This window comes from Bos grunniens, chromosome 19 (genome assembly GCF_055505025.1).
Source record: "Bos grunniens cultivar Pamir isolate PY7600 chromosome 19, Bosgru_T2T1.0, whole genome shotgun sequence".
NCBI lineage: Eukaryota > Metazoa > Chordata > Mammalia > Artiodactyla > Bovidae > Bos > Bos grunniens.
In genome coordinates this window covers 11,846,310-11,865,930 of record NC_141183.1, presented here as the reverse complement: position 1 = coordinate 11,865,930, position 19,621 = coordinate 11,846,310, and the positions used below count along the sequence as shown (strand labels likewise).

General features: G+C 64.4%; 1 protein-coding gene across 8 annotated transcripts in view; it reads left to right on the top strand.

Annotated features, from left to right (window-relative positions):
* Positions 1-19,109, top strand: part of LMTK1 (lemur tail kinase 1) — a 39,582-nt gene extending 20,473 nt beyond the window's left edge. For 4 of the 8 annotated variants that reach the window (XM_086355292.1, XM_086355295.1, XM_086355299.1 and 1 more), the window contains exons 2-14: positions 2,662-2,795; positions 5,777-5,924; positions 8,185-8,264; positions 8,903-9,021; positions 9,217-9,304; positions 10,239-10,372; positions 11,648-11,732; positions 11,805-11,926; positions 13,301-13,450; positions 13,911-16,572; positions 16,664-16,811; positions 16,997-17,182; positions 18,020-19,109. In XM_086355292.1, the coding sequence (XP_086211418.1) occupies positions 2,662-2,795; positions 5,777-5,924; positions 8,185-8,264; positions 8,903-9,021; positions 9,217-9,304; positions 10,239-10,372; positions 11,648-11,732; positions 11,805-11,926; positions 13,301-13,450; positions 13,911-16,572; positions 16,664-16,811; positions 16,997-17,182; positions 18,020-18,060 (4,097 nt within the window). In that variant the 3' untranslated portion in view covers positions 18,061-19,109. Of the gene's footprint in view, positions 1-1,425; positions 1,518-2,661; positions 2,796-5,120; positions 5,239-5,776; positions 5,925-8,184; positions 8,265-8,902; positions 9,022-9,216; positions 9,305-10,238; positions 10,373-11,647; positions 11,733-11,804; positions 11,927-13,300; positions 13,451-13,910; positions 16,573-16,663; positions 16,812-16,996; positions 17,183-18,019 lie in introns of those variants that run through there. The other 4 variants (XM_086355294.1, XM_086355293.1, XM_086355291.1 and 1 more) reach the window with 3 other exon arrangements.
* The last annotated feature ends 512 nt before the right edge of the window (positions 19,110-19,621 follow it).

The following is a 19,621-nucleotide window of genomic DNA, read 5'->3' as shown; positions in this document are numbered from 1 at the left end:
AGGGCCTGGGCTGTAGGCGCCTGCCTGTGGGCATGGAGAAAGGCTCTGGAAGTTGAGCGGGAGGTGCTGAGGGCGCTGGCGGCTCCCTCCTGGGGGTGGCCGGGGCGCAGGACTTGAGTGAGTGAAGCCTACGTGTGGGAAGGGGTTGAGTGGCCCCTCTGTGTGGCCTTGGGGTCTCGGGGGTGACCCTGGAGGGGACAGGTCTGCCTGCTGCCCAGGGGCTGTTGGAACCCTCCTTCTCCCCCCAGGATCATCCCCTCATGCTGGAGGGCAGGACACGAGCTGCCTGGGGACCAAGAGCAGTCTCCTAGCTTCCACAGGCCTCATGACCTTATGTGCAAAGTGGCTCTGAGGGTACCACTCCCGTCACCTTCTGCAGTCTCGGGGGCAGGGTTTTGACTGTTCCAGCATTGGCAGGGATCCAGAAACTGGCTTGTTTTATAGATTTGAAAGTTCAAGTCCGCAGCCTCTCAGAGCCACTCCTGGCTCTGCCCATCTGTTTGGTCTCCCCATCCCTGCAGGTCCACTTTCAGGGGCGTGGGCATTGGGTGGTGGGGGAGGCCCACCTCCCACCCTCCTTCTGCTGCTGAGTCTGGAATATCATGCTGAATATCCCCTACCCTCAGCCTAGTTTTGTGACCAGGGCCTGCAGAGGGATTGTGGGGACCCACAGGAAGGCTGCACCCCGGTACTAGCACCATCAAGGAGACTGAGGGTGGAGGCTAAGGCTGGCCACCTGAGGTTGCCTGGTGCCTGCTGCCTCCTTCCAGGCCCTGGGACCAGCCAGGCTAGGGAGGTGCAGGGGTGCGAGAGCTGGCGGAGGTGGCGGGAGGGGAGCCTGCTGAGTGCCCATGGGTCACCATGGCAACGGCACATCCTTGGGGGCTTTTGTGGCTTCCTGCGGCAGCCAGTGCTGCTTGGCACCCTGCAAGTACAGGTTATTTGGGTGGGAAAGCCCAGTCCGGGGGCGGGGGGGCCTTACACAATGGGTGGGGGTTGTGTTTGCATATGTGCCCATGCACGTACGCACACCTGAAACCTGGCCTGTGGAGGCCCCTGTGAAGGTATCTGCTCATAGCCCCACAGGACTGGGGGACACAGCCCACATTTTGAGGTCTTTTGTGGGGGCAGGCTGAGCTGGTTTCCCTTGCCATGGTGACCCTTCCTACCTGGTCCCCCCAGCCCTGCCTCTCTTCCCTGTATGTGGATATCCAGAATGAGCTTGGAGGCTTGAGCAGGAGTCCAGGCCACACTTGCCATTGTTCCAGCCTCTTGGGCTCACACTGCCTCCAGGAAGCCCTCCCAGATACCCCATCAGCTGGCAGCGCAGAAGGCCCGGGAGCAGAGGCACAGCAGTCAGAGGTCAGCTGTGATGCCTCAGGCAGTCTCCTCACCCTCACTGAGCCTCCATTTCTTCCTGTTCAGTGGAGACAGGCATGGCAGCCACCTCGGTGCCCGTGAGGACCCGGTGAGGTGCTGCTGAGACCTGCTGTGACCTGAGTGACCAGTGATGGCAGGTGGGGTGACATGGCTCTGAGGGATCAGCTATTGGGAACCGAGGGGTTGGGGTGCTTAGTGGGCAGAGGAGCTGGGGCAGGCAGGAAACCTCAGGGGCTGAAAGTCCTCAGACAGAGAAAGTCCCTGGGGAAGGGGCATGCAGTGGAGCTGGAGTGGAGGGACTGGGGGGCAGCCCAGGGGTGGGGCTGCCAGCCCAGAGTTTAGGGGACATCTGGCTGGCCCCACCACCACGTCCTGACCACAACGTCCTGTGGGCACCAGATGATCTGAACTTCCCGAGAGCTCTAGCTCAGCAGGGGCATGAGGGCAGCTTGGAACCTTATCTTGGGGGCCATGCTTGTGTGTTTGGGGGTCACGTTCTGCTGTCTTGGGCACTATAGTTTCCCTGTCTGGTGAGGGTGAGCCATGAGGGATTCACATGGACCAGGCATTGCAGAAGACAGGATCCCACTGTGCTCAGAACAGAAACAGCACTGGGGGGCCCTCAGTGGGAGTCGGTAAGAGGGTGACTTGGAAATGCCAGGCTGCATGGAGGAGCACTACTGTCTGTCCTTCTTAGGTAAAGTGACATCCCTGTCCTCAGAGATCGGACAGGTCTTGTGTCTCCTGGCCCAGAGCCTGGCATGTGGCCAGCAGCCAGGCCCTCAATCTCTCCCACTTAGTGGGGCCTGGGTCCCCCTCCTACACCCCCGGGGTCTCATGACCTCTACCAGTGTCACCCCAGAGCTAGGGCAATGTGACAGCCCCAGGGGCCCGCTCCAGAAGGGCCAGTGTAGGAGGGGGTTCCTGCAGCCCTGAGAGCCTGAGCTCCCTGGGGGCTGTCCATGAACCCCCAGAAATGGGAGCTCTGCCAGCCCTGTGTCCCCTGGCGAGGCCAGTGCGGTGCCCAGGGGCCGGCCGCAGATGGCAGGCTTGGGCTGCTGTGGCCGCCCCCAGGGTCCACCTGCCCTGGGCCTAGCGGCTGTGCCTCCGAGCACCGGGTCTTGGAGCAAAAGGGTGGAGGTGCTAAGGCTCAGACCGCAGCAAGTCGGGGAGGCACAGAGCCAGGGATAGGGTCCAGCTGGCCCCTGAGTGCCCCTGGGGGCCAGGTGCAGGTGGGGACGGGGATGCAGAGCTGCTCATCACCGCTCTCTCCCTCGGCAGACGGCGCCCCACTCAGCGAGTTCTCCTGGTCGTCCTCCCTGTCCGTGGTGGCCGTGTCCTTCTCCGGGCTCTTCACCGTCATTGCCCTCATGCTGGCCTGCCTGTGCTGTAAGAAGGGAGGCATCGGGTTCAAGGTGAGGGCTGGGGGTGGGGGGCTAAGGACGGGGTCCCCAGGGCCAGCCCTCTGCCATCCACTCGGCACTGGCCTGCCTTCCCTCCTGGGGCTGCCTGGGGATCATGGAAACCCAGGCCTGGGACCCCATAAGCCCCTCTTCTGGAGGCAGCTGACAGAGGCGTAGGGGTTGTCAGGGACCCCTCCCACTGCTTCCCCCGGTTTGAGTCTCCCCCATGGGGACAGGGGCTCATTACCATCACCTCCCAGCTCAGGGCCAGGCCTCCGTGGGCTGTGCCTCCAGGGACAGTGAGGAGGGGCCTCAGGGTGGTGGGCGGAGGCTCTGTGCTCAGCAATTCTTTGAATCTCTGTTCATTCGAATCAGCAAAGGAAGACCAAAGTTGCCCAGACACACTTGCCATCCTGCCAAGCAGCTCTCTGGCTGGGGTCACCTTACCCAGGGGTTTTTCTGCCCGTGAGGAAAGGATTGTGTGCTGTGTAGGAATCATGGAGCAGGGATAGCAGGAGTCATCATTGCTGTTTCTGAAGCATCGGCTGGACACTGGGCCACCTTTCCTCAGGCTGCCGCCCTGGCGGGGCTAAGCTCCCGGGTCATCCTGGGCTGGATCCCAGGGCCGAGGTGCCTCCTAAGGAGGGTAGCCGAGGGGCATCCCCTGGGGTGCTGTTCCCCAATCCTACAAGTGCCCTCGGCTGCCCCCATGTTCAGCTTCTGGTCCTCTGAGCGTGGAGGACCAGGAGAAAAAGCTGGGAACTGTGGAGCCCATCTGGGGCCCCCGCCCCCAGCCCCGTGGGCCGAGTTCTGCGGACTTAGCACATGGTGCTGCCTGTGGTCATTCTCCCGCCCCCTCAGCTGCCCGCCCTGGGCTGGAGGTCAGATTCCTGGGCCGGCAAGGTCGGGGGGAGGGCTGTCCTGTGGCCCAGCGTAGCGCCACTCCCCACCACTGTTCCCGTTCCGAGTGACCCACACTGCAGCCGTGCCACCCTCATTTTAGAAGATAGTGCCCTCCCCACTTGGGGGCCAGGAGAGCTGAATCCGCCTGGTGCTTGCCTTTTACCAAGGTATCTCTGCCACACTCATGGCCGGGTCATCCTCCCAGAGCCCTCTGAGGGGTGGGCCGGGGAAGCTCAGGGCCTGGGCAGCAGGGCCATGGCCCCAGGAGCCTCGGGTCCACATCCAAGCCCCTGTGGTGTCTCCATGGTCTGCAGGCACAGTGGGCTGGGCCAGAGTGATGCTGGCATTTTCCTGGAGGATCCTGGCGCCAGGCGAGGTGGAGGAGGGGAGGGCTGGGTTGGGGGCAGGGGCTCGGGTCGGGTTGTATAAGTCAGCCCCTCCTCAGAGTGCTGTGAGAACAAGGCCCCAAACAAGGGCCAGCGTGGCCCCCTCCTACCCGTGCCCTCCTCACCTCCTGGGAACATGGTGCCCGGAACATTCCAGCACCAGCGTGCTTCCGTGGGAGGGCCAGCCTGTGCAGCAGGCTCCTGCCCGGGCTCCCCCACCTGGAGCTGCACTGGGGGAAGGGGCTGGGCCACGATGCTCACACTGTCCTACCTGATCGCCCGCTGTGCTGGCTCCATCCGGTGGGCTTCCAGGTGGCAGCGTCAGGTAACCAGCTGGGGCTGGGGCTGGGGTCAGGCCCCTGGGGGTGGGGGTGGGCATCTGTGCCCTCTTCAGAGTCCCACCTGGGATTACAGGGCGAGGAGAGTGGTTCTGATGGCCCCAGGGTGGTTGCCTGGGGAGGGGGAATCCCTTGTAGACCTCGTCCCCAGCGGCTCCATTGTCTCAGGATGCAGTCCAGGACAGGTCTGCAGGGACACCCCAGAGGGCTCCCAGCCTCCTCCTTGCAGCCGAGGAAATCGAGGCCCAGAGAAAGCAGGGTCCTTGGGTCTCAGCACTGGGGGAGGAACCCAGGCCTCCTGGCTCCCAGGCCAGCTGCCTGTCCACGGGGGTGGCCCCACTGCAGCTCTGGGGAAGTCCTGCGACCCTTGGCTTCTGTTTTCCGCCTGGCAGTGGTCAGTCCAGGTCAGACAGGCCTGTGGCGCTGGAACTGGGGTTCTGCTTCTGGCCCAGGGCTCCTGGGGGACTTGGCCATGGCTCAGGAATGTGAGGGGGCTTCCTCAGACAGAGGCGGGTGGGAAGTCGTGAAGTTCAACATAGCAGCCAGGCCCAGGAGGGACCCAGCCTGGTGCCCAGGGCCAGGCTCTTAAGGAGTCTGGGGAGAGGATGGATGCTGGCCCACCTGGGTCAAGGTCCCGGGGCCCTGCAGGCAGACAGCCGTAGCAGATGGCAGCGCCTGTCTGGGGTGAAACTGGTTGGGGAGATGGGCTGTCAGGAATGCTGCTTGTCCGGAGGCTGGGCACTTAGTTGCTTGTTCGCTGGGGCAGAGTTGGGGGGATGATGGAGCCCCCATCCTGGATCTCCAGCCGTGACCCTGAAGCGACTGACTGTGAGTGCCCCACCGAGGGCGAAGGCTGCAGGGAAGTGGGGGGGCTGAGACGAGTCCGGGGCCGACTCTGGATGGGCCAGGGCAGCTGACCTCCAGCCGCGCCCCACCCTACTCCCTGCCACCAAGGGGCTGGTGCTGCCTGCCTCCACCTGAGCCTGGTAGGCCTGGTGTGGACGGGCTGAGGCCGGCAGAGGCGCGGCTGCCCTGGGGCTCATAGCCCCCACCCTTGAGGCTCTGCTTGTGGGGGACAAACCCCAACCTCCCCCTCAACCAACACAAAACAAACCCTGCCCTCCTGGGGCAGCTGGTGTCCCTGGGAGGGGGGAGCGGGGCAGGGAGTGGGGTCTGTTCTCTGCCCCGAGGAGAAGAGGTGGGTGGAGGAGGCAGCTGGCAGGGGTGCTGTGGGAGCTGGGCCCTGGGAAGAAAGGGGCCTTTGAGAGCTGGCCTGCACCCCTTGTTCCCTCCCCGCCCTGCCCCCCGACCCTCCCCGTTCTGGGGAGCCCTGGAGCTCACCGCGTGTGTCGCCTGCTTGGCCCAGGAGTTTGAGAATGCCGAGGGGGAAGAGTACGCGGCCGACTTCTCGGCACAGGGCTCCCCAGCCACAGCAGCTCAGAACGGGCCCGACGTGTACGTCTTGCCACTCACCGAGGTCTCCCTGCCCATGGCCAAGCAGCCCGGGCGCTCAGGTGAGTGACACCCCCCTGCCCTGTGGGCCCAGGTGGGAGGCTCAGGGGAGGCACAGGGTTGGTTGTATCCCCTTCTGCTGGGACCTGGGGCGCTGTGAGCAGGCTTGGGCCAGCTGGGGCTGCTGGGTGAAGGGGCAGGGGTTGCTCTGTCTGGTCCTGGGATGGGCACTGGTGTGCTGGGAGGAGGGGCTTCTCCGTGGTCCCTAGGACGTGGGCTCCAGGAGCAGGGCCCACCCATTGCAGGGAGGGGCTCTTTGGGGTGGAGCCTTTCGCTCAGGACCCTGGGTGGGGGCAGGTGCAGGCGGAAGCCTCGGCTTCCTTGCCTTTTCTTCCGCCAGCCCCATCCCGTGGTCCCCCACCAGGCTGGCCACCTCCAGGGCAGATGCAGGGCCCAAACCATAGAGGTTAAAGGTCCGTGGCCAAGCTGGGCTTTGCACCTGCCTTTACCTGATCCAGTGCTCTGAGAACTCCCAGTTGTGTCTGGAGGCTGTCTCCAGCCCCGGGAACCCTTCCCGACAGCTTCACGGCCAGGCCTGGGCCTGCCCCCAGCTCCTCTAGGTGCACTGGGTGGGGTGTCAGGCGCTGGGGGGGCTCTGTTGGCACCAGGGCCTGTGATATTGGCCTGTCCCAGCGGCTTGTGTTCTGGGCCCTACTGGGTCCTGCTCACGATGCTGCCCACCCTGAATCCCAGCCTTCATCCTGGTCTGGGGTTTCCAAGATTCAGGGCTGGGCCCTGCCCCCAGGCCCCATGACCATCGCTCCCCACCCCCACCAGTGTCTCCTGGAGGAGAACTCACCAGTTAGGCAGGAATTTCAGGGCCCACAGGAGCACCCTATGAAGTCTTGAAGGAAGGGTGGTGCTATAGGAGGCCCTCCGACCTTCCGGGGTGACTGTGGACATCTCCCCTGTGCTGACACTGGGAGCCGGTGTGGACCGAGGGGTCCCCTCAGGGGACACTGCACCTCTGGCCTGGGCCTGACAACTGCCCCTGGCAGTATGTGGGACCCTGAGGAATCTTTGAGACCCAGCTTCTCCCATCCCTTAGGGGACTGTCCCTGGGGATGAGGGGGACAGAGACCCAGGGGAGGGCAGTGATCACATTTTCCATTTTACAGCTCTGCTCTGCTCTTTGTTGGGTACTCTGCTTCCGGGGAGGGGTAGACATTTCGGTGAAGCTGGGAGAGCAACCCACCTGGAGGTTAAGGATTAAAAACCCGGGTAGCAAGGGCCACCCCTTTACACTGTGGGGGAAGATGGCCCAGCCAGGCCCAGTCTTCAGGCTCCCCAGCCTGGCTCCATGGGCTCTGCCCCTTGGGTGCAGACCCCAAGACCCCTGGCCCAGCCCACCTTGCCCCGTGCAGCTGCCAGGAGAGAGAGCTTTTCCACTGACTGGCAGTCGGCATGCTCTCCTCCATCACTGCCCCAGGGTCCACTGTCAGGGATGCTGAGCCTGCCTGGGGAGACGCCAGGCTGAGGTGGAGGGGGCAGCAGGCTGGGGCCCAGGGGGAGGAGCCCCGGGACTCAGGGCCCAATGGGACCCCTTACCCCCAATTCTGCTCAGCTTCGAGGTCAGCACTGCCTGGGGTCTGCAGTCCCCAGGAACAGCCCCTCACCCTCGGACTCCACTGGCTGGCTGGCTCAGCCTGCCTCCTGGGCCCTCTGGGCAGCTGGCGTGGGAGCAGAATTCGGGGAATCCCTTGGGGCACAGGCAGTGTGTGGGTGGGCTCAGCAGCTCTGGCCCTTCCTCTGGGGCTCTCACTGACCCTTCCTCCCTGCTGACCTCACCCCGCCCAGCCCGCAGGAGAATGGGCCCAGTGTGTTCCGTACAGGGCTGTGCCAAGCAGCCCCCAACAAAGGAGCCTTTGGGGTGCCTGGCGCTGGAATGCCAGCCTGTGGCAGGGGTGAGGGGACGGGCCACTCCACTGTCCTCCTCCCCAAGGCCTCCGCCCCAGCCACACTGCCTGCCTGGCCTTGCCTGTGAGCTGGTCCCGGCTCCAGGCCCCGCTGTCTCCAGCCTGGCTTGTCCCTGTAGGTGGGGGCACAGCCTTCCCAGATCCACTCAGAAACATGCCCGGGTGTGGCTTGCAGGGCAGCAGGCACCCTGCTCCCGATGGCAGCCCCCATCAGGAGGGAGCAGAGGGATCCAGGCGGCTCCCCAGAACAGGCCAGGCAGGCAGGCAGCCTCTTTAGGGGACAGGTGAGAGATGGGGTGATGATGGAGGCTGAGCTGGCATCCCTGAGCCCCCTGCCCTGTTATAGTGCAGCTGCTCAAGTCCACAGACCTGGGCCGGCACAGCCTTCTGTACCTGGAGGAGATTGGACACGGCTGGTTCGGGAAGGTGAGTTGCTGTCCCAGGGGGTCAGTGGTGGCAGAGGCTGGCAGCATGGTCCCTTTTGCCTGGCAGGTGGAGTGGGCGGGCTGGAGACATATTTCCTCTAGAAACCTCCCCAGTCCTGGGGTCCCCTCTTAAGGTACACCCACTGAGCCCTCCCTGGGGGCCTCCGGATCTGGCACCTCTTCTTCACAGATCCTGGTATCATTATGGGAGGTACCTCTGACTGGGCAGGGACAGGGAGCAGCATCTTGGTGGCTTCGCCCTGAGCACCAGGCAGGGGGCATGGTGGGTCCATCTTCCTCACGGCAGACCCAGAGCTCTGAGAACAGCTAGGGACCTCGGGGGAGGCAGATACCAAAGAGAGAGTATTACAGCCAGGAGGGTTTGCCTAGGAGGGATCCGGAACCCATTTTGCAGATGAGTAAATTGAGGCCTAGAGGAGTCCATGGACAGAGGAGTCCATGGACAGAGGAGCCTGGAGGGCTACAGTCCATAGGGTTGCAAAGAGTCGGACACAACTGAGGCGACTTAGCACGCTCCCAACTTGCACAGAACGAGCCAAGCTTTGGCCGGAGGAGCAAGGCTGGGGGCGGAGCCTGGGGAGGGTGGTGTCTGCCCACCTGGCGATGCCTGCCCCGCAGGTATTCCTGGGGGAGGTGAACTCGGGCATCAGCAGCACCCAGGTGGTGGTAAAGGAGCTGAAGGCGAGCGCCAGTGTGCAAGAGCAGATGCAGTTCCTGGAGGAGGCGCAGCCCTACAGGTGGGTGGCCCTGGGGACTGGCTCTGCTGGAGGCGCTGGGGTGGGGCACTGCCCAGGAGGTAGGGGCATGGGCCCTGCAGACAAAGGCAAGCTCTGTGCCCTGCAGAGCCAGCCCCCTTGCCCCCTTGCCCCCTCGCCCCCTCACCCCCTCCCTGCCCTGAGTGCAAGTCAAGGGTGGCTTGTTGGCTCCCGCAGGGCCCTGCAGCACAGCAACCTGCTCCAGTGCCTGGCCCAGTGCGCTGAGGTGACGCCCTACCTGCTGGTGATGGAGTTCTGCCCAATGGTGAGTAGCCCGCTCCCCCCAGTCCCTGCTCTGCGCTTCTGGAAAATGGGACTGGCATCCTGCAGAAGGGCCTTGGCGGAGCCGGGGACCCCTCAGCCCCACCCTGTGGGCCTCACATCCCCCGCAAAGTGGGGTCCAGGTGGCCCTGTACCACTGCTTTCCAGAAGTGGCCTGGGGGAGGAGGGAGGTGACCCCACTGCCATAGAGATGGCGGCTGTCAGGGCTGGGCCTCCGTGGTGCCTGGGGTTGGGGTGGGGGCAGCTGCGTCCCTGATCTGCCTGTGCTGCTCGGAGTCACGGCGGTTTTCCCGAGGGGCACCCCGGCCCGCTTGGGGGGCTCAAAGCCCTCACGTCTGGTCCACAGCCTCGCTCATACTTTAGTCTCCGGCCGTGACTGAGCCTGCTAATGGCCTCGCAGGGCCCCTTACAGACAGACAGACAAACAGACAGATGCACACACATGCACACACGCACAGCTGAGCCGCCTGCCCACAGGGAGGTGCCCTTCCTCAGACATGCGTCCCGCCGCTGTCTAGTTTCTGGACTCCCAGGGCTTCCCCAGGATGGTCGGGCCCCCTGGAGCTGGGTGGTGTCAGCAGGTCAGGGAGTTGCCCGTGGACCCTCTGGTCACCGGCTCTGGGTTCTGTCCAGGCTTGGTGTCACAGCTCATGTGGCCAGAGGCGGGATGTGGCCCCGCTGGCCCTCAGGGCTGCCTGGGGCCAGGGGTCAGCTTGGGGAAAGTGTCCCCTGCCCGTAGGATCATCCTGCTGATGGCTGGTATCTGGGGAGCGGACACAGGGGCTTCACTGGGCAGTGGCAGCCCCGCAGAGTTAGCAGGACGCCTGGTCTCCCATGGGCCCTGCTGGGGAGGAAGGGCCCGGGGGGGCGGGCAGCCGCTCCCTGCCGGCAGGTGACGGTGCTGCCCTTCTCGACAGGGGGACCTCAAGGGCTACCTGCGGAGCTGTCGGGTGGCCGAGGCCATGGCGCCCGACCCCCTGACCCTGCAGCGCATGGCCTGCGAGGTGGCCTGTGGCGTCCTGCATCTGCATCGCAACAACTTCGTGCACAGGTGAGGGCGGGGGTGGCCCGCGGGCGCTCGGCCGGCCTCCACCCCACTCCGGGCGCTGGGCGGGGCCTCAGTGAACTGGCCAGTCTTTGTTCGGTCTCTCGGGACCACCGTGCAAAGGGATTTTATCAAATAAAAAGCACCAGGCAGAGGGGAGCTGGACACCTGCTTCTGCAGGAGGCTTAATCAAGGGGACGCCCTCTGTCCACCTAGCCTGGGCAGGTACCCGTCCTTGGCCCCCATGATGGTCAGCGCTGCCCAGTGGCCCTATGCTGGCCCTGCCCTCCTCTGTCTCCCTCAGGCCCGGGGGGAGGGGTGGCTCTGTCCTGTTTCCCGCCCTGGCCCCCAAAGTTGGAAAGATGGGCCAGGGTCTGGCCTGGGGGGGGCGTGCCTGAAGAAGTGGCGATGGATGTGGCCCCGCCAGCCCTGGACAGCGCACGGGCCGTCCTCCCCAACAATATCCTGGTGCTGAGTGATGACACACGCAACTCCAGCATCAGTGATTTTGTTGAAGAGGGCAGCTGCCAGCCTCCCGACTGCCCGCCGAGCCCACCCCACCCCACGCCACCCCACCCACCCCAAGCGCCTATCTGTGGCTCCTGGCACAGCAGCACTTTGGCCGATGGGTGCTGAGCCCACGTTTGCCCAGTGCCCTGGGCCCCAGACTCCCATGGGGCCACCAGGCAGGCAAGGGAGAAGCCAGTAGCCAAGGCTGGCCTTGGGTGGGAGATAAAGGTGGGGGTGAGCATTCCCGCTGGGTGGGCACTCCACAGCACCCCCTGCCTGGGGCCCTGTGTGGACAGGGCTGGGGCAGGACCCTCTGGCTCTCCATTTCTCCACTGACGCCTGCCTCCAGGGAGTGGAGGGTGGCAGTGTAGTGGGCTGGAGCAGACTGCTGTGTCCCCGGGCTGGCTTGCCCCCAAGGGACAGGTCAGCAGACTGGTGTCTGAGGAGAAGCAGGGGAGTGGATCGGCTTCCAGTGAGGGAGGCCCCGTCCAAGGAGGGCCCTCGGGTACCTTGCAGCCGGCCCTGGGCCTTGTGTCCCTTGTCTGCATTCCAAAGTGTGTTGCCCGTCCACTCAGACCCTCGAAGTGTCCAGGCTGGGGCTCTGGAAAGGGGAGGGCAGCCTCTCGGATGCCCCTTTATACTCACCCATCGAACTGAGCCCAGGACACCCTTGGTGACAAGCGGCCCAGCCCCCTCGGTGTCCTGGATGCGCCCCCACCCCGCACCCCTCCCCCCGGCACTGCCGGCTGACCCCACCCTCCCGCCCCCCAGTGACCTGGCTTTGAGAAACTGTCTGCTCACGGCTGACCTGACGGTCAAGATCGGCGACTACGGCCTGTCTCACGGCAAATACAGGGTGAGTGGGGGGGCCGGGCCAGGGCAGGGCCAGCCGTGCGGCCTGGGGTGACCCTGTCCCACCTGCCAACAGGAGGACTACTTCGTGACGGCTGACCAGCTCTGGGTGCCGCTGCGCTGGATCGCGCCTGAGCTGGTGGACGAGGTGCATTGCAATCTGCTGGTGGTGGACCAGACCAAGGCCAGCAACGTGTGGTAAGTGTGAGCCCGCGGCCCCTGTGAGGACACCGACAACGCCCTGCCTGTCTGCGCCCGCAGCCCTCACGGCTGCCCTACCCGAGCTGAATGAACGTGCCGTGAGGACCGGGGGCATGGAGGGGCTGAGTCCCACCTGCCCACCCGCAGGCTCCCTGCTGTTGGGGGGAGGCACACTGGCCACTCAGGGCAAGGCCACGTGTGTGAGGCTGTGCTTGTCTGTCCAGCCCTGTTGCTCCGTAGGAGGTGGCCAAACGCGGCCCCAGGTGAGGTCGTGGGGGTTCTGGAGCCACCTGTTGCTGCTGGTGCCAAGGCTCACGGCAGCGGGGCGGGCAGAGCTGCAGGGCCTGTGGAGGAAGCCCTGCCCTCCTCTCCCCTTCCAGGATCTACTGGGCAGACGCCCGGAGACGGAAGGGTCAGAGTAGCAAGTTGATGAGACGTGGGGTGTCGTGGTAGCACCTGTTCCCATGAGAGGGGTGGGTAGGGGCTGGGCGTCTCCTGTGACCACAGCCTGGAGGTGCTCGGCTGGGCAGGTGTTTAGACCCAGTACTGCAGCCTCTGGAGGCTTGGCCATGGTGGGCCCCTGTTCCTGGTCTTGACCCATCTCTGCTTCCCCCTCCTGCTCCCTTCCAGCCTGAGGCCTGTCTGGCTTCCCTCTGCTCCTGATGAACCCTCAGGGCCTAGATCCAGGGTTCAGCCCTCCTTCCTCCAGGGGTCTCTCCTGAGCCATTAATTGTGCCCCCGACACGGACACTCCATTTCCCCGCTTGACTCTCCATGTGGCTGACTCTCCCCTGCCTGCTCGCTCACCCACACTGACTGGTGTCCCCAGATGGCTTTGGCCAAGGCCACTCTGACTTCTCTGTTGCCAAACCTTCTCTGTCCCTCATGCCCCCAGCCTCCCAGGATGGCCTGGGGTACCCAGGAGCTGGCGGAAGCCACCATCCACTGGAAGGATCCCAGTTGCCTTCTCCCAGCCTCCCAGTGTGCTGACTGCCTGGCCAGTTCCCCTGGCCCACTTACGCTGGTTGGGGTGTCCCTAGGCACCCCCATTCCCTCCCTCCAGCTTCCGCAGGAGCCTGGCGGGACCGGGAGCTTCTCCAGGGCAGCTCCTGCCCCTGGCAGTGTCTGGGTTTCAGCCCAGCATGGTAATGAACGAATGAACAAATGGAATTGGTTGGTGGGAGGCCAGTCTGGCTTTTATTTGTCCAGGCACCCCGGGCATGGGCTCAGACCTGCTCAGGTGGCACATCCTGCCCGTTTACTGAAGGAAGGCGCCATCTTCTGGTCACGGGTGTGATGATGGGAGCTGCCCTTGGCATCCAAGGCTTTGAGAACATTTGGACAGCCCTCTGATAGCAGTCATCCTCACAGGTCCCTGGGCGTGACCATCTGGGAACTCTTCGAACTGGGAGCGCAGCCCTACCCCCACCACTCGGACCGGCAGGTGCTGGCCTATGCTGTCCGAGAACAGCAGCTTAAGCTGCCCAAGCCTCAGCTGCAGCTGACTCTCTCCGACCGCTGGTGAGGCCCCCGGTGCCAGGCAGGGGTAGGGTGTCCCCGGTGGGAAGGCCAAGGCTGAGAGGGGTGCTCTGGGTCCCCAGAGCCTAAGTGGCTCTTCCTGACCACCTGGGTTTCTAGCTCGCCCTGGCTGCCCCCTGGCTAACAGTGACCTCTGGGCCACTTCCCGTGCCCTCAGTGGAATGGCTTCTTTACCCCAAACAGATTTGCCTGCAGGCCTGGCAGGGATGAATGAGCTCTGGGAACTGTGCCCTGATCCATGCCATCACCCACATCACTGAGCCCATTTTAGGAGATTCCCTTAACTACCTCCAGGGGCTCCTGAGTGTGAGCAGGAGGGGAACCAAGACTGGCTGGGGGCAGACTGGCTCACTCCTTAGGGGCTTGGGGTCCTGGCTGGGCAGTACCACCTGTGTGTGTGGGGGAGGGCAGGGGCTGAGCCCCAGGGCATCCCTTCCCGCAGGTACGAGGTGATGCAATTCTGCTGGCTGCAGCCTGAGCAGCGGCCAACGGCCGAGGAGGTGCACTTGCTGCTGTCCTATCTGTGCGCCAAGGGCGCCACCGAGGCAGAGGAGGAATTCGAGCGGCGCTGGCGCTCACTGCGGCCCGGTGGGGGCAGCGCGGGTGCCGGGCTAGGGGTGGCAGGCCTGGCCCTGGGGGGCACGGGTGAGCTGCTCGCCACCTCCTCCTTCCCGCTGCTGGAGCAGTTCGCTGGCGACGGCTTCCACGCGGAGGGCGACGACGTGCTGACAGTGACTGAGACCAGCCATGGCCTCAACTTTGAGTACAAGTGGGAAGCGGGCCGCGGCGCCGAGGCCTTTCCGCCACCAGAGGGCGCCCTGAGCCCGGGCCGAGACGCGCGCCTGCAGGAGCTCTGTGTCCCGGATGGCGCGCCCCCGGGCGTGGTGCCTGTGCTCAGCGCTCACAGCCCCTCGGTGGGCAGTGAGTACTTCATCCGCCTGGAAGACCCTGCGCCTGCCGCGGACCATGACCCCGACTGCACTGGCTGTGCCCCCAGCACGCTTGCCGCCGCGCTGCGCCCCGATGGTAGTGACCACGATGATGACTCTGACGGGAGCACGGCCGCGTCGCTGGTCATGGAGCCGCTGCTCGGCCACGCGCCGCCCGCGGATGGCCCCTGGGGCCACTGCGACTACTACCCATGCAAGAGCCGCGCCCGTGACCTGTCCTGCGCCTCCCGCTCACCCTCACCGGAGACACCGATGCTGGCGGAACCTGGAGCCGAGGATATCGACTGGGGTGTGGGGGCCTTCTGCCCCCCGTTCTTTGAGGACCCACTGGGCACATCCCCCTCGCGGAGCTCTGGGGACCGACTATCTCCAGGTGGGGAGGAGCTGGGGGAGGCTGAGGCGTCCAGAGCCGCCCAGTATAGACACTGGAGCTCCAATGTTTCTGCCAACAACAACAGCGGCAGTCGAGCACCGGAATCCTGGGTCCCAGGCCTCTCAGGCTACACGGACTGCTGCCCTGGTATGAAGCAGACTTTGTGGGCCGTCCCTGAGCTGGGCCATCCTCTGACCCCAGAGGATCCCAGAGAGTCTCTCCTTGGGCCAAAGGGGGCCTCCTTGGGTCAGGAGCTGGGCCACTGCCTTGGCCTCTCCCATCTGTATCCTGCTGAGGGCCTGACACCTGCCCCCTGCCTGGTTGCCTCTCCCTGGACAGAGGCAGCCATAAGTGGGGGTGACAGCCCCCAGGCAGAGCCCAGGCTTGCAGAGGAGGCTGAGGGCTCTGCTGGACTCCAACTGCCCCTTCCCTCCATCCCATCCCCATCCCAAGAGGGAGCCCCACTTCCTGCTGAGGAGGCCAGCACCCCGCCCACCCTGCCTGCTTCACCCACGCCCACTGGAAGCCAGGCACCTGCCACCGAGCCAGCCCAGACCCGTGACAGCGGCAGCAGCTCCCCTGAGCTGGAGGCTCCAAGGAGTGAAGATGAGGACACGACCGAGGCCACTTCTGGTGTCTTCACTGACTTGTCCAGCGACGGCCCACAGGCTGAGAAACTAGACGTGACACCAGCTTTCCGCTCCCTGCAGAAGCAGGTGGGGACCCCCGACTCCTTGGACTCCCTGGACATCCCGTCCTCGGCCAGTGATGGTGGCTGTGAGGTCTTCAGCCCATCAGCTGTCAGCACCCCTGGCGGGCAGCTCCGAGCCCTGGACAGCGGCTATGACACGGAGAACTACGAGTCCCCTGAGTTCATACTCAAGGAGGCACATGAGCCCTGTGAGCCCGAGGCCTTTGGGGAGCTGGCCTCAGAGGGTGAGAGCCCGGGGCCCGAGACTCGGCTCTCTGCCTCCCTAGGTGGCCTCAGCGAGAAGAATCCCTACCGTGACTCCGCCTACTTCTCAGACCTGGACACGGAGCCAGAGCCCCCCGTGGGCCCCAAGGAGAAGCATGGAGGTGTCCCGGTCCCCAGGCCAGAGCCTGATCTGGACAGCCCGAAGAGCCCCAGGCTGCAGTCTGCACAGCCCTCCCCTGAGCTGGGGGTGCCCGGGGAGGCACAGGGCACTGGACCCAGGGAGGTGCCACCACTGCCGCTGTCACTGTCACTGCCTGAGGACTCTTCCCCAGAGCCAAGCGCCTGCCCCACAGGCCCTGGGCGGGAGCCTCCCTGGCCCCAAGACCCAGCCCAGGTGCCGCCCATGCCCAGCCCCGTGAGTTCTAAGATTTTCTTGCTGACTCCAGTCCGGCCAAGCTCAGAAAGCCACCGCCCGGAGCTCCAGGAGACCCTGGGTCTGCTGTCAGGGTCAAACCTGCAGGAACGGACCGGGGGCCCAGGTGCCTCCAGAACCCCGCTCTGCCTGGCCCTGCCTGGACTCCCTGTGGCCCCAGAGGGGCGGCCTGAGGAGGAAGAGGAGGACAGCGAGGACAGTGACGAGTCGGATGAAGAGCTCCGCTGCTACAGCATCCAGGAGCCGAGTGAGGAGAGCGAGGAGGAGGTGCCGCCCGTGCCAGTGGTGGTGGCGGAGAGCCAGAGCGCGCGCAACTTGCGCAGCCTGCTTAAGATGCCGAGCCTGCTGTCCGAGGCCTTCTGCGAGGACCTGGAGCGCAAGAAGAAAGCTGTGTCCTTCTTCGACGACGTCACTGTCTACCTCTTTGACCAGGTGGGCAGCCGCCCTGGGCTTGGTGTGGGGAGAGGGGGTCTGTGGTGGGACTGGAAGCCTTGGGCGACAAGTGTTGCTTTGATTCCCCCAGGAAAGCCCCACCCGAGAGCTCGGGGAGCCCTTCCCTGGTGCCAAGGAGTTACCCCCCACGTTCCCAGTGGGCAGCCCAGGCTCCCCCAGTGCCTCCTGCCGGCCACGGCGGGCTGACCCCTCCCCCGAAGGCCCTGCGACTGAACAGGGTGAGCTAGGGGCGGGGCGAAGCGGGGGCGGGGGAGGGCGGGGGGCCGGGGGGCGGGGGCCCTGGTGGAGGCGGGGCGACGTGGCCTGTGGCTCATTTGGTGGGCGTGGTCAGGGCGTGACATTACGCTCTGGGCGGGGTCTCCCCATCCCATCCTATCCACAACTGACTACAGATTTCTCGCAGACGGAGAGTTCGAGTGGAATGATGGCCTCATGCTGTCGTCGGCCCAAGAGCCGGCCTCGCGCATCCCCGCCGAGACTCCCAAGTCCGTCGCGCCCAGCCCCTTCTCGCGCTTCACCGTCTCACCAGCGCCTGCGTCCCGCTTTTCCATCACGCACGTCTCCGACTCGGACTCCGGGTCCGTGGGAGGTAAGGCACTTGTTGGGCGCCGAGGCCCTGTGCTCATTATTTCTTGTTTTCTGGACAAGCTCAGTTTTCAGATGGGGGAACTGAGGCTCGGAGAGGTCAAATCACGTCAGGCCTGTTTACTGTGGCCACCTCAGTGTGTGTCCTCTCCTCCCTGGGGAGATGTAGTGCTCCAGACAGAGCTGACTGGGCCCTCCCAGGACTAGGCTAGATGCCCGCTCCCTCCCAGCACGTCTCAGATCTGATGGTGCTTGTCCAGGGGAGATGGTGATGGTGGTGGTGGTTCAGGTTCCCAGGTGGGGCCCTACTTAGGGGCCTTAGCTCGCTCGTCCCTCCCTCCAAGCTCCACCCCTGTTAGCCTCAGACCAAGTGGGCTCATCCCTGCCCAGTTGCCCTCACCTCCCACCCCCATTCTGCTAGGCTTCCCTGAAAGCTCAGCTCCACTAGGATGCCCCTAGTCGTCTTGTGCCCCAGGCAGACCCAGCCCTTCCCCCTGCTGCCCTTGACCTGTGGCTGCAGCTGCTAGGGAAGGACCTGCCGCCTGTCACACAGTGGCATGTCGGAACAAGCACAGCTCACCAGGAGGTGGGCATGTGACCCTGGGCAGCCCAGTCCTATTTGGGTCTGTTAGGAGAGTTTCAGAGGGCAGATGCTGAGTTTTGTTGGGCCAGGTCCTTGGTGATGCGGTAGGAAGGATAAATTATCTAGCTCCCACCTAGACAAGCAGGCTGGCAGGCCTGTTGCAGCCTTAGCTGTTCAGTGGCCCCCAAGCCAGGGATCGAGGCCAGGTGGGAGTCCCTGAATCCCCAGTGTTTCCTCAAACACTCATGTGTTTGCCAGGTCCTACAGCAGGTGCTGGGGGCAGCTGTAAAGAGGCTTGAGCCCCAGGCGGCCCCTGCCCCCCTCGGAGCCTCTGCTGGTCCTGTCCCTGGCGGCAGCGAGGATGGACTGAGTGGTGGGGACTTTGATCCTGGCCGTGGTCAGCAGCAGCAGCTTCCAGCGCTTTGGTGTCCCCTTGCCACGCGCCCTGCAGGAGCAGGGCGGGATGAGGCCCCTCTCTGGCCCTGGATGGTGGAGCATCTGTGCACAGCAGCCCCGTGCTGCCCTGGGGGCAAGATCTGTCCTGGACACTTGGGTTTGCTGCTAGCCCCTAGGGATGCCCTACAGCCCTCCCCCTGCCCCCGCAGTTGCCCCCTCCGCCCTGGCCCCTGCTGTCAGACTGCTTGGTCCTGCCCATGGTTCCTATGGTGCACTGCAGGCTGCTGTGTGCCCGCTGCAGGTGAGAGGGCAGGCACAGGCCCGCTGGGACGGCCTCTCTCTGCCTGCTTCACCCCTTCTGCCGGTTCAGGGTTTGCTCAGTGCAAGAAGAGGTCACCTGGATCAGGTGACCCTGCTCCAAGTCGGTGGCTGTTTCCCCTTCACCAAGTCGGCTAGACTGTAAGCTCTCCCTTCCTACAGGGTCTGGGCTGGCTCCTGTCTGGGTCCCACTGGAGCCCTGCGAAGGGGCCGAGGTGGGCAGCCTGAAAGATGGGGGGCTTTCAGGTCGCAGTCTTGCTGCTGCAGCCCCATCTGGAGGTGCCCATGGCTCCCCTCTGCAAGGTAGTCCCCAGCCCTGCCCAGCTGCCAAAGCAATGTGGGTGCACCCCATGGTCAGTGCCAGGGGGTTCCTGCTGCAGGAGTGGGGGCAGTGGGAAGGGGTGGGGCAGCACAGGGAGTATTTTTGTAACTGCTGTTGTCAGAGCCAACGGATATGGGACGCTTTTAAGTTATTGTTGCCAAAGAGACGTAAAGTTTATTGTTGCTTTCAGGGTGTGGGCGGGGACTTGTTTTGGGTTTTTTGTTTATTAGTTTGAGGCTTAGGATGCTGGTACAATGATCTTGTTCCTTTTTTGTCTGTTTTTTAAGAGAAATCAAAGCTAAGGAAAAAGCCTTCATGCTAAGCGTGTGTGTTCTTTTGGAGTCTGCAGATGAAGCCCTGGGCAGGACAGGGCCTGGGGTGGGGTGGGGTCCCTGTAGTCCCTTGTGACCACTGGGTGAGTGCAGGAGGGAGGCCACCCTCTTTACCCCACTGTCCCTGGCACACCTTGGTGAGGGAGACAGTGACCTTGGGCCCCCAGTGTGCCCGGGTGGGGGTGTCTTCCCAGAGCAGGGCGGGGGGACTGACGCCTGCAGCCCTCGCTTCCTGCCTGGTAAGCTGGCCCTGCCTAGGAAAGGCTGAGTGGGGGGACCCGTCTGGGAAGCTCTTGCCCCCGCCTTTCCCTCAGCACGGGGCAGCAGGGGGAGGGGGTGGTGAGCCGGGAGCAAGGTGGGGCACCTGTGCACCCCCACCTTGACCATCTGTCTTAGGACCTTGCCTCGCTCCACCTGGCCCGCCTCCAGCTTCCCCCAGGTGAGAGACCTCCCGAGAGCCCCCCCGCCCCCCACCACCCATCCTGGCTTTGT